This window comes from Callionymus lyra, chromosome 1 (genome assembly GCF_982586985.1).
Source record: "Callionymus lyra chromosome 1, fCalLyr1.hap1.1, whole genome shotgun sequence".
NCBI lineage: Eukaryota > Metazoa > Chordata > Actinopteri > Syngnathiformes > Callionymidae > Callionymus > Callionymus lyra.
In genome coordinates, this window is record NC_141818.1 from 17,763,242 (window position 1) to 17,782,599 (window position 19,358).

The window sequence follows — 19,358 nt, forward strand, 5'->3', positions numbered from 1 at the left end:
TCCAGCTCGGGCTCTTAGGTCTGTGGATCAGAATCTACTGATGGTTCCTGAACACGCTTCAGGACCAGAGGAGAGAGATCCTTCCAGGCTGTTGCTCCTTAGCTTTAGAACGATATTCCTCTAACTCTGCATTTGATGGAGTCCACCTTTTTATTTGTGCAGGCCTTTCCCTGAGTTTCTGGAACTCCTGTGTTTGTCTTATGTGTCTTGGCCTTTTAGAGTTTTTAAATATGTTCAAGGGCTTTGTGACCCTGGTCTAGAAAGCGCTTTACAAATAACATTTACTTACTTACTATTGCAAACTCTCTATGTTCAAACGGTTACAAAATAGCATGTGTGTAGGTGTGTTTTCATGTATGATTGCACTGTTTTTTTTTATGCATGGCACATTTCAATGAGCATAACTATGTTAAGAAGACTAACTATTTGCATTGCATTGGATCTAAAAACTAAGTTTGAGAATGATTGAATGATTAAAAATTAAAAATAATATTTTGATGTGTAAGAAGGTTCAGAAAGTCTAGACAAGAGGTCCACACTCTGGCTTGGGAACATGTCTGGATTGTTCAGTAAAATAAGGTTTTACACAAAAATGACGCAGGGAAATATTGTTCCAAATGACTCCTCGGGTCAGACGGGACACTTTAATCTGATATTGCCGCAGTAAATCTGTCATTGTTGTCTCGGTGAGTGGAGAACATTTGTGAATGAAAAGTAAAAAAGCGGACAATGACTGGTGGCGATGACGCACGTGGTGCTGCAGGGGAGGCGGGGCAGGGGTGAGCACCAGGCAGGGGTGAGGATGGAGCCTGGCTGGGGAGGAGGAGATTGGCGGTTCGAGGATAAAGCAGTGAGTCATTTAGGACCCGAACTCATCGGAGGAGAGACTCCAAGAACGTGCCGGTGCGGACAGTTCCTGCGCGTCCCTGACCAGCCCAGTCCTGCGCGGACACATCAGAACCAAAGTTCGGTGAGTTCAACACAACTGATCTACTTTTGAGACTTTTTTCATTTGGAAGCGTTGATTTTGAAATATGTGCCGAGTTTACAGTGCGTTTGATCCAACATGGAGGTTCCGCGTTATTTTTAATCTGAGATTGAAAAAAATCTCTTACGCGCTTTAATAAATTCTGATCTTAAAATAGAGATTTTATCCGAATCTCTGCAGTCTGTCATTTCCCGTGTCGCACCAGAGATAAGCCCCTTCAAATGAGCGCCCTGTTGCGCCAAGCGCAAACAAAAGCTTTTATTCATTTATTATTATTAGAAGAAGAAACGTATTCCTTTGGAAATAAAAAAGAAGAGTTTGTTTTTGACTTAATACAATATTGTAAAATGAAGCTCCCTGACTTTCCTTCTGACTTTCATCCACTTGTTTGTCATTCATTTTCTCCTGCCATCTATAAGGTGTCTGGAGTCAGTCCAGGATAAATAGGGGGAGAAGTAAGAGGCACAGGGGAAAATATAGACTAAATAAAAATCTACTCTTGCCGTCTAATGATGAAGACACTAAATTGATGGGTTCAGTGCTGACAGTGGCGACCGGTCATCACCTGGCAACCCCTGATGCCCACAGTAATAAACCCCAGGTGCAGGGATCCCCTCGATGTTATGCTGCTAGTAAACCATTAATCAACTTGATGGAAAAGAACAAGTCCCGAACACACATCTTCCTCCGCAGTCAAACGCAGCATGTGGTGCACATGGAACTGTTGCAGTGGGTTGAAATATTTTTAAGAAACGGAGATCGTAATCAGATTCAGTTCATAATGATGAGACCCTGTGGATAAACAGAAGTCTAATATTACCATGAAGGCATCACCGTCCCTGGTGTAGAGTGGGTGGAAGACAGTCCCAGGTGTGGCGCGGGATAATGGTCTGAGGCGGTTGCAGACTTCTAGAGGAAGATTCGAAAGCTCATCAGCTCAGATCTATCTGGTATGCTAAACAGCTGTACATCCAGAGAAGAGCAGCCATTTGCAGTGAAATGTCAGCCAGTGGTTAATGCCACCTGGAGTCATGAGGGAGCTGCACTGTTCCAGATCAAGAGGTTGACGGATGGACACGCACAGGAAAGAGGGCAATTCAGTTTAACTTTCAGTCTGAAAGCAGCTTAAAGCCAAATCCCAAAATCACCAACAAGGCCCCACTTCCTGGCTCCAGTTCACGTTGGTTAAGGAACATTCATGACAAATCCTCACAGACGAGATTATTTCCACATCTGTCATCGTTACACACGGCAATTGTTTGAATGTCAGAGTGCAGCACATCCAAAGCCAAATTAAATTTTAGCATCAATATCAATTTTCGTGTCGGCTGGGAGAGGGATTAAAGCACAATAATCCCACTTATACTGAAGCTGAATTTCTCTTTTTGGTGTGTCACTGAGCGGTGGCAACGACACACAAGAGAGGAGGAAATCTCACATTGATTTTACTTCAAATTATCTGTGATTTCGTTTACTTAATGTCAGAATCACAGCAGGACTGTTAAATTGAATTAACAACGGATTTCGGTGAATAGGGAACTCGGAAAATAATATACTCCAGATCCAGTCAGTGTAGCACCCAACAGATGCTACTATAAGAAGACTTTGTTGTCCATCATAAAAATAGTTTTAACACTGGTTCAAGTTATTAATAACAAAATAAAAAAACTACTTTGCCATTCATTCTGATTCAGATATAACCTTTGTGGTGTAAGCCTTTAAGTCCCCTGTCTGGCTGATGAAACGGATAAAGAATTGCAAATATATGCAGTTAATTTCAAGATCCAAGGTTAGATAAGGCAGAATATTAATCTTAGCTATATTACACACATATATATATATATATATATATATATATATATATATATATATATATATATATATATATATATATATATATTACAGCATGGTTAAAAAAAAAGAAAGTATAAATTTTAAGTGCCAAACTCAAAAAATAACTTAAATCTGATCAGGTTAATCGTTTAAATTATTTCAGTTGAAGGTTGTTTTGCACAGATGCCTGAAACATTAATCAATAAATTATTAATTATTGGATCTTTGAGAGCCTATCCCTAAATTTTAAAATACTGTTTCTGGCTCCCCCTAGATGCCCTTTTTCGCCATGGCTAACTCTCTGTGTCTACATTTGTAAAGAAAAGCTGTTTTGTGCAAGTTTATCGTTTCATCTTCCTGATTACTTCAACAAGTCCCTCAGGACTGTGTAAGAAAAAAAAAATGTGATCAATATTTTAGAGAGATTTTAAACTTAAGTTAATTATATTCATTGCCTTTGTTGCGCCAAAATAAACTAAGCTAGTGATGTTAGAAATTAGCCAGAGTGATGGATCCAGAGTTGCTGTTTCCTCCTTTAAACCGATCAGCTAATCCATGCTAGCAGTGAACTGATGACCGAATGAATGAACAGCATCTGAGTGACCTTTTATCAATACAAGTCTGAAAACCTTTAATTATTGATTAGCTGTAGGGTTTTAACCTCTAATGTAAGAGTCAAGAGTAGATATACAACAGCAAATGAAACCCCTTAAACAACACTGAGCTTTATTACATTCATCCTTTCACAGATGAATGTACAAATATGAATCTCGAACTAGTCCGAGATGTTAACAGGGATCTAGAAATAGTTCGGTTGATTGGGAGTGTGGTCATGCTGTCCTGACACTGTTTCAGTACGTGTCACCTGCGTCAGATTGATGTGAGAGAAAAGTAATAGGGTGAGATACAGCCTGCTCTTTTTTTTATTGTTTGTATCAAATGTGTCAATCTTTTCAAAGCATATTATTTCTTCCTCTCTCTCTTTTCTCCAAGGATCCGGCAGCTGCAGTCAGAGATGCAAGTGAAAATCCATCAAGACGATTCAGCACTTTAGCTACTGCCACTGCCTCGCTCTTTAAAAATATATATAATATGGATATTTAGAATACTGAGAATATCATTTTTCTACTCCAAGTAAGGAACCAGCATGTGCGGGACTGTGCACGCCCACCTCTCCCCAGTAATGCTTTTTGTCAAATTTGTTTTGCCACCTGCTGCATAGTAATGGAGGAATTTAGATACAGGAGCATTTTCAGGATTACATGAGTCGAACTGTGAGGCTTTTATTTGCATAAATAATGCTTTTCTCAGTGGAATTAATTCTGAAGTTTTTCTAAATAAAACTCTTGGCTAGAGAGTAAAGAGCCACCAGTACATATGGCCCTTCATTAGAATGTTCCTCTTGTGCAGAGGGAGCTGGATAACCACATTGCAGTCATGGATTCCTGCTCGGTGGAGTGGTGGACATCAGAGTGCTACTGAGACAGATGGTCCCTGAGCTGGACACAATGACCCCAGCTCTGACTCAGAACTGTTCCAACTGCAGCCAGACGTCAGCCCCAGAATTCAACTTGGTCAAAGCCGTGAGTCTGGGACCGGTGCTCGGGATCATCATCGTTTTCGGAGTCGTCGGAAACATCCTGGTCATCCTGTCGGTGGTTTGCCATCGACACCTGCGGACGGTGACAAATTATTTGATCATTAACCTGGCGGTGGCTGACCTTCTGTTGAGCGCCATCGTGCTACCCTTCTCTGCCATTTTAGAGATCCTGGATCGATGGGTGTTTGGACGGGCGTTTTGTAATGTTTGGGCAGCTGTGGACGTGCTATGCTGCACTGCGTCCATCATGGGCCTGTGCGTGATCTCTGTGGACCGCTACATTGGAGTCAGCTACCCTCTGAGGTACCCAGCTATAATGACTAAGCGGAGGGCGCTGCTGGCAGTGCTACTACTGTGGGCGCTGTCCGTCATTATATCCATCGGACCGTTATTCGGCTGGAAGGAGCCAGCGCCGGAAGACGAATCCATCTGCAAAATAACAGAGGAGCCGGCGTACGCCATCTTCTCCGCCATGGGCTCTTTCTACGTCCCCTTGGCCATCATCCTGGCCATGTACTGTAGGGTGTACGTCGTCGCTCAGCGAGAGAGCCGAGGCCTGAAGAAGGGCCAAAAGACTGAGAAGTCCAATTCAGAGTTTGTAATTCTCAGGATACACAGAGGAACCGCGGCTGTGTCAGAGGACGAGGCCCTTCGCAGGCGAACACATTTCGCATTAAGGCTTCTCAAGTTCTCACGGGAGAAAAAGGCTGCCAAGACCCTGGGCATTGTGGTGGGCTGCTTCGTGCTGTGCTGGATGCCCTTCTTCCTGGTGTTGCCCATCAGTAAGTATCAAAGCTCGCACCAAATGTATCGTCTTTTTCTTCCCAATGCTTACGCTTCAGTAGTCAACAACAAATTGGTCCATCATTTGATTGAAAACATAATGAAGTCAAGTTGAAGGAATTACTCTTTACTCTTTTAAATCTGTGGAAAAAAAACATCCAACTATTTAGAATGTTCTTTAAATGAATGTAGTAATAGATGCTCATTGATTCAGTAGTTGAGGAATGTCACATTTAACCATTCAATGGCAGCGACAGCAACATTTAGTAAAGCTATGTTAGGGAATTATGAGCAAGTTCCATCTTAACAACTGGTTCGTCTTGATACTAGGAACATGATTTAGGACAGTGGTCACCAAGCTTTTTCTTGAGGAGCTACTCCAAGGGCGAATATAATCTGGTACACACTTCTGAAATAACTTAATATGCATTATTTTGGATGCTTTATTTTATTCCTTTTAATACACTGATCATTTTCTTTATTCTTCAATAAATACCATTGGGGCAACAAAGAAATCATACACAATAAGATGGTTATTTTATGAAAAAATTTTTTTAACAGTGCAAGGTGTACTCCATAGGTGTCCATGTTGGTGACCCATGATTTAGGATCTAACATTTTGGCTTTCAAAAGGGTTAAAAGTATGTCCCTCTCGGTTTCATCTTTGGAGGTAGTTGCGGGTCTGTCAAAGACACAACTAAGTCTCATAATAATGTAGATATGACTCAGAAGGATTGATGTAAATTACATAAATCTATCTAGAATCGGAGAAAAAAGGTCACAGGTTTGATTCCAGCTCGAGGCAACTCTCTGCAATGTGCAAACCTCGGCCCTCTCTCTGAGTGGTTTCTATATTCTCTCTCTGCTTGCGTGGGTTTCCCCTGGGCACTCTATTTCCCTCCCACAGATCTGCTTCCTGGGTGTCTCGAGCCTCTCGTGATTGTAATAACTAGTGTCACACATCATTCCCCCCCTAGTTGTGAGCAAGATCGGAGATGCTTGAACTCCTTAACTTGATTTATTGCCATGTAAACTGTAGTGTTTTGATAAGACTCTGCACATGAAATAAAATTGAAGGTAGAAAGTGCACTAATGATTAATGCAGTGAATATAATACCAGAATATGCTTTATTTATTTAATTACAAATCTCCATGAAAACAAGCTCATTTTCTGCCAATTGTAGCCTCTGTGACATATAATCTGAGATGGTTATTGAATTGCTCTCAGAACATTTCATCTTGAGATAACCGTGTTAAAAGAAAGTAGCAGGTGAACATCCATTTATTCTTGAAATCGATTAATCTGTGCAGGTTGAGTGCTGATGGATGAAATCGATTTAATTGTTTATTGAATTTTTTCTTATCTCGGTAGAGCCGTGTAATTTCAATCCTCATAATGGCCAAGAAGGAGCCAAGTCAACTCTTGGGCCAGGTAGGCCTTCTGTAAATAGACCTCATTAATCTCCAGGTTTCTGACAGCCTCCCGTGCTCCCCTGCCTGCAAGTCTGAAATATCAGACTGGCACATATTACCGACCCTTTCAATGCAGTGTCACACTCCTTCTCAGCTCTAGCCGCACTTGCCGGTGTCAGTGACGCTCCATCACAGAGTATGGAGAGATAAAGTCCTGACGTCCATCAATGTGCAGTTGTTCAATTAGTGAAGGAAAAAACAACTTTATTTCAAAAAATGAAAAATTCCAAAATAACAATAAGCGACTGATTTATGTTTCCTTGCATTTTTCAATGGATGATCCAAATACCAGTCCATTTCTGAGTTTTTTATTGCTACAGATAAGCTCAGAGGAGATGGCAGAATATGTGTGAGCGCAAACCAGGATTGACAGAATCAAAAAAGTGAACGATATGGTCTTTTGTTCGGATATTCTCTCTGCGCAAGTGGATTCGAGTGATAGCAATATTGTGTCTCTGTCACATTTGCTTTATGTATTAGCTGTAAAGTTAGAATTATTAACTTGATTCTCCTTTGGAAAAATAGAAATATCTGAATCCAAAAATAGCATCAATGTTGGCAGTACTCCTGAACAATCAGTTGTGGGAAGTTAAGTACTTTATTGTACCCAGAAATGTGTTAATTCTTTTGTCAGTGAGAACTAATAATATTTTACTTTATTATACACTGTATAACATTTACAAAGTGTGAAATGTGCTGCCCAAATGGTGCCTGTAAAAACCCCTTTCACTTGAAGCTACACATTTCCCAGGCAGCTTAATTCAGAAATGTAGATTTGCAGCGTATCAAAAGTTCCGAGGGGAGCAAAGTAATTGGCTAACTGGTTGCATAACTCCAGTATAGACTAAATCCTCTTTAAATTCAAGCCATTCTAAAGCATCCAACATATTCCTTATACAAACCATCCCACGCAATAGTCCGTCAAAATCAGTTGGGTTTGGCGAGTTATTTTTAACTGATGCACGAGGAGCCAACATTTTATAACATTCATTAAACATTTTGATTTAAGTGTCCATAACTGTCAGTCCTGTGACATAATATATGAGTTTAAACAAAAGCCAATAATGGTCTGTGTTTTAACTGCAGGATAAAGTTGTCTAAGTTCTAGTGTCGACAAATGATTAAAATATTTGATCAGATTACAGGGTTTTATTTAGATTATTCATTCACATAAACATTTTTATATCATGCGTTTAAATGTGTCTTCAACAGATTCTAAAGTAAATTTAAACAAAACTGAAAAAAAAATGTGCCCTCAAACTCAAGTTGATTAAAAAAGTGATGGTCTGTGCTCTGCTTTCACATGGGCTGCTGCTAAAAAAGACACTTATGTGGAGGGAACCTTTTCTTGGTCTTGTCTTGTCTTAGTCTTGACACACCAGTCTTGACTAAAATAAGTATTATTATTCTATTAACTGCATACATTTTTGACAGCTCTCTGCAATACAGAAATTATCCATTCAAGTTAAAAACCAAGCTTAAACAATGTCACCTGTATCGGTGAACATATATAAGTATTTAATGTCACTGTGAGCCAAACATTTCAACTCTTATGGGCCACAAAAAACAACTGAATTGACCATATTTAGCCCATGGGTTTTCAGTTTTATACATCTGGTTTAATGTGTCTTTGATTTACATATTTTGGGTGTTGCAGTCTTTCACTTTTAACATAAGATTTGAGCAAACCATCTCTACCTTGGAAAGTGTTTGCAAACACCCGTCCTCGTACTATTACCATTTGTTACCACTATAATACTAGTGGCTATTGCTTTATTTACACACATAGTGCTAAACATGTCACCCATATAGTTTAACACATTTATCACTAGACTGGCTCTAGATGGACTTATCATTAATAAAAATATTTTATTCATTTCCAAGTCCCAGGATTCTTGTTAACGTGGGTTAATCAATGTGACCTCGATTACACAGTAAAAGCTTTACTGTAGACTGTAAATCATGCATATCTACTGTATACATGTGCAGCAGGTTGAATACTATGTCTAAAATTCTACCAATAAAAATAATAAATCATGTCAATGTCTATGTGTAAATCGATATGGGGTTCACCATAACACGGTCAAACATTAACCAATTTCTGCTTGATCGCTAATCAATACGTTCGACCATCTTTGGCAGTCAAACATACACACTACAGAGCTGTTGCTCTAAGAAACTAATGTGTTGATTTAAGTGTGTCTTAAATTGATCTTGGACCTTTATCGTACTCATCAGTATGTGTCTGTCGGTACAAAACTCTCTTTCAATGAAATATATACATTAGAAATGGTGCTAAGCCCTGCCCACTGAAAACACTTTTCCGGAGATTAAATCTTGTTTACCATTACCACACCCACTCCGCTGTGATTGGTCAAACATCGAAGTCACCTCACTTCATCAATACCGGAATCTCCACCCCCAAGGGACTCATTGTATAAACAAAGCGGGGTTTGATTACAGCTGGCTGGCGGAAAAGTGAAACCCATTATTACATGGCCTCGGCTCTCATAACCTCTTGTTCGCTGAGATTTCAGACGGGGAGAAGTTTATAAACTTATAACTTCAGAACATGGTTTTGACATTAGTTAACCTTTGAATCCACAGAAAAAGTTGGAAAGATTATCTTTTTTTTACGTGCTACTTGTCAGTGCTTCGAACCAACGGACCATTACCTTCCATCTGAGCTGCTACTACAGTTAAGAGTGGTCTACCGCAGTCTCTGCCTGCCTGGGGGATTGCAGGGTGCGAAGATCTTGGGCTGATGGCAGTCGATCTGAGACTCAGCATAAAAGCAACTGCAGAGATGTTGTAACACTTAATGGGGAAACTGTAGCCCCTTGACTAACACTTTTTTTCCTCGATCAGCTGTAGGTGATTCTGCCAGACAGTTAAACTTCTTTACACCCTTTAGCTGAGGTTTTTCTCTCCACAATCAGTGGCCCGGCCTCAACGCTACACAGGGCAGTGATCTGGCATTGATTTTACAGAACGGCATTCATCAAACAGTGTCGCAGCCTTCGTTCCCTCTTCAAAAGTTCATCTATCAAGCGTGTGTACAACAACAGAAGTGTGGCTTTTAGCACAGCTGGGGAGACCGAAGAATGAGCTGTACAGTCAAGCAGAAAACAATTTGCTCTTCAACTCTCCCCTCCTCCCCCGTCGATCAACCCTATATCCCCCTCTCATTTTTCAAAAGCCGGTGTTTAACGTCTGCGGCAGCACACGACACGAGCAGATTACCCCCCCTCTTCCTCGGCAGATACATCAATCGCAGCATGAAAAGTCAAGCCATTTAAAAATTGTAATGTTTCGCCGGCAGCTGCCAGGTCTCGTGGAGAGCCCTCTACAACGGCAGTAACCGGCGAGGCTGCGTTTAATGTCCCTATTAAGGCCATTTTCTCTGCTTCTTCATCAAGGACACCTCTTAGCCAGCCCGCCGTGGATATTCTCATCACCACATACAAGGGTTCTGATTTACAGCCTCAGAGTTCTCACACAATTTTTAAATCTATTTTCGTCCTCACCATTCTCGATTCTCTCCCAGATCACAGGAGGCCGGTGCCGATCAATATACAGAAAATAGATCTAAATGAGTGTGGAGGTGTTTTCTAGTAGCTTCTGATCATCCCTGGCCCGTTTTAAGAGGCAGCCAAACCGGAAGGCGGCCTCTTGTTCAAGGTCCTGTGATGATTAATGATTTCCTTTTAGCGCGAGCAGATGAGTGGAGTAAAGTATCAGATGCTTCATTTCGAAAGATGGTTGGCAGCCCCTTTAATAAGTAACTTTGGGTGTTGAAAATGGACAATTATTCTCACTCTGCATAATTTTTGAACGGACTAATTCATGCCGACTGATAAACATTTTACAAACTGAGCATTGAATTGTTCGTAAATTGCAAAAAAGTACCTGAAATCCAATAAGTACTGTGGGTGAGATGGGATCCTGGCCTACAAGACATTTGCACGATTAAAAGTGAAGAGATGTCTCACGGGCAGAACCTTAACAAAAACGAATTATCCAGACAGAAGAAGCAATCAGAAGCAGTCTGAGCTCGGTGAAAATTATGTAAGCATATGAAAATATTAGCACTGTAGATTATTTTGTCACTTTAAAGTCGATTGTATACCAAAATAAAGTAATATACATGAACACAGAATGTAAGACAAGACACTGATAATATTTACGAAGTGGCACTAGTAGTGTAGACCGTGCTATTAAGACACAGAAGTATCAATGTGCCTGTGATGGAAAAAGCTTAAGGCCAGACACCGACAGAAGACTTTGCACATTAACTTCCTAAATACCAGAGCAATATCTAGAGACATCTGTGTTTTAATTGCTGCTGATACGAGGACATTTTCTGTCGGGACAAGAGAAAAGTTCAATGTTGGTTTGTTAGAATAATTTGCCATGAATGCAGCTCCAGCACCGTTTTTAGAACATTTATGTAGTCATTTTTTAGTTTTTTTGAAGTGAATGTGTGTCTTATCTTTGTGAACCTTAGATGATGTTTTATTTCCAAGATTGAGAGGCACAATTCTATTAAGAATATTTGCTTATGTCAGGTTCTTCACTCAATTTGGAAAGACAAATGTTGGTGTAATGTGGTGGAGACTTTTTGCTAGAAAACTAATATTATTTGAGATGTGTGCAGAGATTGTTTAAAAATAGTTTATTCAAATCAACAGAAAACTGTATACTCAAGTTGAGAAAACATTTTGATGGATATATCCACCGCACTGAGTGAGTTATTGCCAATGTTAGGAGAGATAAAGAGCTTAAATATAACATTGCAGTTTGAATGGGATTTTCTGTCAATTTTAGCTTTTTCTGAGATCATTTGTTCTCCATGTCCCACGGATGTGGACTTTCATCCCAAGAGACTTGCACCACACTTTATGTCCCTAAAGCACATGTTTCTGTGTTCGTTTGATTGTAATGCTTGTGATGGTTAAACTTCTTCCGAGTTCAAATTTCTATTTATGTCTCTATCCCAGGGCACATTATCTCTGTACTGCTTTATAAAGAATTGACCATGATAACTGTCGTGTGAAAATGCCAAAAAATGTAATCAAAAATAAAAATGTTCACTTTAAAATGAGGACACAATACAATTATTGTTATTTTCACTTAAATAAAAAGCATATTCCTTCAATGTACAATCAATTAACTTCTGCCAATACATTTCTCACTAGTGGATCAGAGGTAAAAAGTTGGAGATCCCAACACCATCTTGTTCACTGTCCAAGGTCCTGAACGCTATAATTCTCTTGAGAAGATTTAATTTTGTTGAACTTACTTTTCCAAAGATATAAGATTAAAGACGAACAATCCACTGTGCATGCATTCATAAATATTCTGCAATCTGGTTCTTCCCTCCCACCAACATTCTTCATTCAGAGACATTAGTAAGTTGTTGTGATGACTCTTTTCTACACGACTAACTTTTCCGGCTGATTTGTCCGAGATCACTTTGACTTATTGTGACGGTGTTTACACCGACACAGAATCAAAGAAAGATTTAGGAAAAGATTAACTACAAAGCTAGTTTTAAGAGATTGAGGATTTTCACTGCTTCGATTGGCCGCTTCCATTTAGAGTTTTAAAGTGAACAAACTTGGTTTGCCTTTCAAGTCTAAAGTAAGTGTGAGAAAGAAGGGAGAGGCTTAAGCAGGGAATCTTTGGCAGGAGATGAGTGGGAAACAGATCGGGGTTTGGTGAGAAGACAGTCCGGGTCCAGCAGCAGAGGACGCCAGCTGCAAATTTTTCATTCAGTATCCAGAGAGCAACTGTAGGCGTGCCAAGTCAGAATAAAAGTGTAACAATTAAAAAGCCAGAAAACATCTTACATGTGTAAGTAAGCACTCAGTTCCCTGTCATCAACCACAGACCAGTAGTCCGAGCCAGACAGAATTGTCCTGTAGAGCAGTGATTCCCAACCTGTGGGCCTCGATCCCCTGGTGGGACGCGAAGGTATTGCAAGTGGGCCGCAAAATGGTTTACAAAATGGTATAATTTTTTTGTGGGAGGGGGGATGTGATAAGATAAAAATAAAAATACACATCATTATGTTTTAAATGTTAAAACCCGTTAAGTTTAAAGGATATTAAACATTTTCAAATATTATTTTCATTATATTGTTTTTCCTTGTAGTATTATACATGTGACAAGGAAATAAGAACGCATTATAATGCCTTCGTATTTATGGGGTCGGAGGTCGGCCGCAAAGGTTTTTGAGACATAAAAGTGGGCCCTGAGTTGCAAAAGGATGGGGATCACTGCTGTAGAGTAAAGCTTTTTGATGTGAAATCAATATTGGAAACACAAAAATATAGAATTCTGTTCTGTGAATGTTGAAGAATAAACTAATTGTTTTGTTTTGAATGGGTGAAAGTTCTTGCAGCAGAATGTTTTGTATGGTTTGAAATCCTCAGAAGCAACAGAGAGAATAAAATACAAGAATTAGAGGTCAAACTAAGTGGGATTTAAGTTGCGGAGAAGAATAGATTCTTATAAAGCCTCTGTTGACACGAAGCTTCAAAGACAGACCAGAATAAATAAGTAGGACATTTATTTTGGTTTAATATTGTGTATGATTGATTCTTGTTTTTCTTAAGTCAGAGACTGAGTCGCTCGTTCCTCCTCTGTCCCCTCAGGCTCCATGTTCCCCGCGTACAGACCCTCGGACACCGTCTTCAAGATCGTCTTCTGGCTGGGATACCTCAACAGCTGCATCAACCCCATCATCTACCCTTGCTCCAACCAGGAGTTCAAAAAGGCCTTTCAGAGTCTGCTGGGAGTTCATTGTCTGGGCGAGACCCCGAGGCCACATCCCCACCACCATCATCATCATCATCCTCATCATCATCCGACTCCAGGACAGAGTCAAAGACAGACCCACGGACCCCTGAGCTTAGGCATCGACATAAGGGGGGCGCCCTGTCACCTCAGCCCCTCGTCCTCTATGGGCTTGTCCAGGACGCCTTCATCCAGGGACAGCGGGGAGTGGAAGAACTTCTCTGGTGAGCCTGCAGGAGGATCTGGACAAGGAGAGACGGGCGGATCTAAAGTGGCAAAACTCTGCAGTAAAAGCTTGGACAGAACCTGCTGCTGCTTCAAGAGCGCCGAAAGACCACCCCCTCAGATAAACAGTGAACCCCCTCTTCCAGCTACGAGTCTCCCCACGATCAAAATCCATCAGTTGTCTCTCTCAGAAAAAGGAGAGCCTGTTTAACGACCAATGGTACCAGACGTTCTTTCCTTCCACCCGGGAACAGTTGACTTTTAATGTCACTTTATCTGTAACAAAGATGTAAATATGTCAGATGTGACGATGCACGTTTGTCATACTCGCAACACAAATAAGACCTTCCGCAACCATCAAGTATATCAGCAAGAAAGACGTGAGAAAATGTAAACCAGATCAGATCATTCGCTTTTTAAACCAAAACATATTTTGTTATATGAATAAGGAGTTTATTCGGAGAGTTTATGGCTGGATATTAAAGTGTATTTATGGTACTGCAAATCAGCAGAAATGAAGTGGTCATAAATAATTCCCCATCTAATACAGTAAAACTCCCAAATTATGTGCATATATTACTTTAAAAACTGCAACGTTCGGTCACACACTGTCCCTGTGGACCTTATGAAGAAGATGACAGGCATGATTGTCTCTCTAAAATCGGATTTTATGCTTAAAAGACACAGTCAATAAAACAACGTCTAATAAACTTGAGAACCTTAATATATTTATTATTTATTTCTCATTCTGCTCTGCAAAGAAAAACATTTGTTGACCTGCGAAAATTAAATATAAAGAAAACTGACTTACCCCTCAAATTAAACCTTTTCCACATTAATCAGGATGCAACTAATTTAATAAATATATTTATTATAACAATTAATTCCAACTCAGATTTGACCTGATTAGGCAAACGTGGAGTCAGTAGGAGGCGAATTGACGACTTGAGAAGACGCCCGTCATCCAACGCAATAATATAGTTTACTTCATTTCCCTCTTCTCTTTCGCTCCGTCTGCAGGAGTTCAATGAATCCGTGAAAACCTTCAATCTTCTTGTCTCGTTTCAAAGCGATGGTTTTCCATTTCATATTGAAAGATGAGCCGCTTTTGTGATCCACCGACTCAGTGTCACCATGAATGATGGAGAATGATTCCCGCTTCCTCAAATCATGTCTTTTTCCTTCGGTCTCCGAGGAGAAAGTTGTTAGTAAATTGAAGATGTCAATTTCAATCACTCTTCTTCACTATCATCAAGGTGTCAACGTGACGCTCCGACTTCTAAAATAATGTATCTAATTCACTTTAATATTAAAGTGTGTACATTTATTTTCTAGTCTGATACAACCTCACACATAATTTAAAATAAATTCAGTTAAGATTCCCTTGAAGAAACCAACAAAAGGAGAAGTACCACATTGTTGCAAGCTGGATTCTAACCACCAACCTTGTTATTATGACCCTATATATTAGACCACTGTGCTGACCAACTTTAGAACACTAACCGAAAAATTTGACTCTAAAATGAAGTTTATAAAGGTCACAAATAGAGGTGATTTAACATAAGTACTCAGAGAACACAGACCTCCCCCAAGCAGCTCATCAACAACATTGATTCTTGTGATTTTTTTTTACCCAATATTATTGTCCCACACATTTAGCAATATACTTTTTATGGGACAGCAGGTGACAGTAACATTCCTGACTTGATGCACAACACACTGCACAAACACTTCTATACCACGGAGAGTGACGATTATTCAGATGAGTCATGAAAACAACACGTGATCATCTCTTCCGTTCTTTAAACTATTCTCATTTCTTTTTCCAATTATTTTTTCATAAACGGAAAAAAAACCATGATTTTCTGCTGCCGGTGACGCACAACAATACAAATAAAACTGTATTAGTCGCACAAATAAGAAACCTTCACTATTCGCTGAATATCATATTTAATATGCTACAAATACACAGAGTAAGAAAACACGAATGTGTGATTTAAAAGAGCTCAAATGTTTTAAATCAAAGTTAAATATGAATTTGTTTTTTTTTATATTCTTGACTAAAGGTTCGGTCACTTTGAAATGATACAATTGGGTGAGAAGAATAATAACCTATTAAGATCAAAAATAAAAACTTAAACAAATAGTTAAGCTCCAAAAAACACCATCCATCTATTGCTTATGAAGCAATTTGTGAAACATTTACCAGCTGATTTAGTGGTTAAATGATGGATCTAAAGGGAGTTCGGTGGAGAAATGCTTTATTGATCTGTCCTGGTGGATAAAAAGCTGTGATATAAAATGAATTAAGGGTCAATTTTCATTCTTACAATTCGTGACAAAAGTAAAGAGTGTTTACAATTTTTCTCCTGAAGTGACAGCACTGGATCCTAGTCAAACCTCTTTTCCATCTCCTGGTGCTCACATGGTCTTCCACTTTTTTTGAATTTGTCCAGTTCAGTGTCGCTTACTGTTCCAGTCATAACTCTACAGGTTCACCATATCAAAAATCTGCCGCTGCCTCTTGTTGTGAGATTATTGTGTATACTACTGTGAAACTAAACAACCCATGCACCATTTTCTGTTGAATAAAACCTGATTTTTTTTACAAAGTTTCTTTTGTTGGATTTGACATTTAAATGATCCCAGCTGCACAATTGTATTCATCCATCAGCAGAAACAGAGGGATTGTTAATGAAGAGTTTTAAGATGACCTCACAGTGGCTGACCTCAATCCTGACTCAGCCACAAGCCTCTTACAAACCTATCAGATTCTGTGTTGTGTCATGTCCCAGAGGCTGAGACGTTCTTCCCTCGGACCGGGCCGTCTCATCGTCATCCTGAGAGTTTGCACAAAGAAATCAAACAGACAGAAGCTTCAGGTCACATTGATTTATTCCTCTGACAAAGTTAAGATGGTGGTGGTTTGGATTGTGATTGCAGAAGTGGGTTGGACCAGCTGTCCCTCAAGGACGGGACAGGCAGACGATGCCTTCAATGTCATCGATGTAGCAATGACATTTTCCCCTGTGGGACTGAGAATGGGATCTGATTCTGAAAAGCCAGGAGAGTTCAGAACAGAGGGTAAAGTGAGAAAAGTAGAAGTCCAAGCACAGACCCTTGTAGAACTCCACTGGGAAAAAGGTCTTGTTCAAATCTAAGGATTTGTGGAGTTTTATTGTCATTTCATCCAATATTGCCTGGGAGTGACAGCTATATAACAGCTCGTTAAACAATACAAAACATGGGCGATATAGGAAAATGATGTCGTAGGACATTTGTCAGCAAGGAGTCATAGACCATTGATCTGGAACGCTGAGTCTGGCACGATTGAGTAACCCCCCTTTCTTGTTTGAGACGTTTGCCACTGAGCGTTCAGTGGAATGACTGCTAGCATAGCTGCGCTAGCATGTCAACTCTGTACAGTACTTGAAAAATATTAAGATTGTTTTAAACCTAAATTTTAATTAGTGCTGACTTGTGTTGTTTTTATTTAAAGTTACTGTACTACAGGGTCTTCACTGTTTTAAGAACAGATTACATTTTTGGTATTTTAAGTGAAACATTTTTCACATCCAAACAAGTCTGATTTGAAATGGCAACAAGACGACATTTGAAGATTACATTTAAAATGAAACTTTGATTTTAAATTATTATTAAAAAAAAAAAAGTTGAATGTCTTTTGGATAATATTGAATATAGGAGGCAAATTTTTATTTCTAAAAATAAACATTAAAAATTCAACTTAAACAAACTACATCTAAAATGTTTGCGTTCATTTATTTAAAAAAAAAAAAAACAGACCTCAGTTGTTTCCCAGCTGTCGCATCTTTGTCCATCAATTGCATCCTGCAGATAAGTTTGAGGAGTCAGTCTCCGTTTTTTTCTTCGAGACAACTATCCCACAAATAGAGAATCCGACCGTGATTAGAAATGCATTAAACATAAATTATATATACATAAATAAAAATAAAAAAAATAGATCAATCAAAAATATGTTTAACACACCATGGCAGCAGTTTTACTTTATAAAAATCAGATTTCCAGTCAGGTCTGAGTACAAGATGAACTTTCATTCATTTTAAGCCACGACTAAAAGGTTAAACAGTTGCAGATTATTTCAAATTTCCAAAAATCCAAACTTGCAAAACGTGCTGCCAGCAGGTGGCGATAGCGTCCAAACAGCTGGTTGAAATCATCCTTAGATAGTAGAAGAAAAAGCTGTCACCTCAATTCCAGTTAGTGTGTAGCAGCAGAGTTTGATTTGAGACATACTATCTGTGGAGAATTTGCGTACTAGTTAGTATGTACACTATCCTGATGCATACTAACTTCTAGTATACTAAGAGAAGTATGCGATTTGAGACACAGCATAGACATGACACAACTAATGTGAAAACCCAACTTCCTGGTTTTAATGTTTCAAATGTAAAAGTCTTTCAATACTATGAAGATTTTTTTCTTTTAAGAACGACTTTTTTTTTTAAATCATAGCAATAAATATTTTTTATTTATCTAAATCTTTTTTTTAATTAAAACAACTAGTTTTTTTTGTATTAGTTTTTATTGAAGATTTATTTTTTAATTATTGAAGCAACTTTTTTATTGTAAGCATTTTTTAACTGTTTTAAATTGAATAATAAAGTAACAAATCTACCTCCATATTCCCCCAAGATGCAATATTCGTACTCCATTCTCCATTCCTTCGTACATTATAAAGTAATAACTTCAAAAAGTTATCACTTTATAAAGTTCCCGTCTGAAATGTCAGCGAATGAGAGGTTACAAGAGAAAAGTCCATTATGACCTAATAATGGCTTCACTCCTCCTGCAGACAGCTGTAATCACACCCTGCTTTGATTATACAACGAGCTCCTTGGAGGTGTGACGAACGTACAAAAAGGGAAGACGAAGACAGAACTTTGGATCATATTACACATCTATGAAAAAGAAAACAAGCAAAAGCAAGCTCATGATTTCTCACCTCATCGGTTCAGATGCTAAAATAAAAGACTTGAAGCTGTAATTATTCATGTCACAGTCACATGAGTTCACGTGAAGAGTCATTAGCGATGATTGCAGGCTCGTGCTCGCGCACCTCACAGTCATGTGACTCATAATTGGACGAGAGTCATCAGCTGGAGGGCTCAGAGGAGCTGTGACGTGTGCAGTCACGTGGGTGCTGAGCCCCGCAGGTAACGTTGACTGAAGACTGAAGCTGTGATGGACACTTTTGTCTGTCACTCACTGGCGCCTACTAGTGTCTCGTTCTTAAATTACATGGTAGCCGACACGCTTATTTATTATCGATTATAGAAAAAAAAGATAAACATAAATGAGTAAAATTCATAGAAACAAACTATAATATAACACAAATATAAATAAATTAAAAAAGATCACAGCCGTTCACAAACAATTTGCTGTATCATTTAAAGTATAAATCAAAGGAGTCAAACCAAACTTCTCTTTGAATTAAAATGTATATCATTAACCATACATTTTTCTTTACTTTAATGATAGAGATTTCTTATCTTCACATTAACATTTAACACATTTTTTACATTATTTTGCGTTTCAAGTTGTACTACTACTAATACTAACAGTACTATTATTACTCTTACAGGTCATTTTTTCAAATTTATGACAAAATATTAA

At 38.9% G+C, this 19,358-nt stretch overlaps 1 protein-coding gene across 1 annotated transcript; it reads left to right on the forward strand.

The window, feature by feature from the left end:
* Positions 1 to 4,308: 4,308 nt before the first annotated feature.
* On the forward strand, positions 4,309 to 13,914 carry adra1aa (adrenoceptor alpha 1Aa). Its single transcript, XM_087805561.1, has 2 exons — positions 4,309 to 5,203; positions 13,337 to 13,914. Exons 1-2 carry the CDS (start codon positions 4,309 to 4,311, stop codon positions 13,912 to 13,914), a joined length of 1,473 nt encoding a protein of 490 aa, XP_087661687.1.
* The last annotated feature ends 5,444 nt before the right edge of the window (positions 13,915 to 19,358 follow it).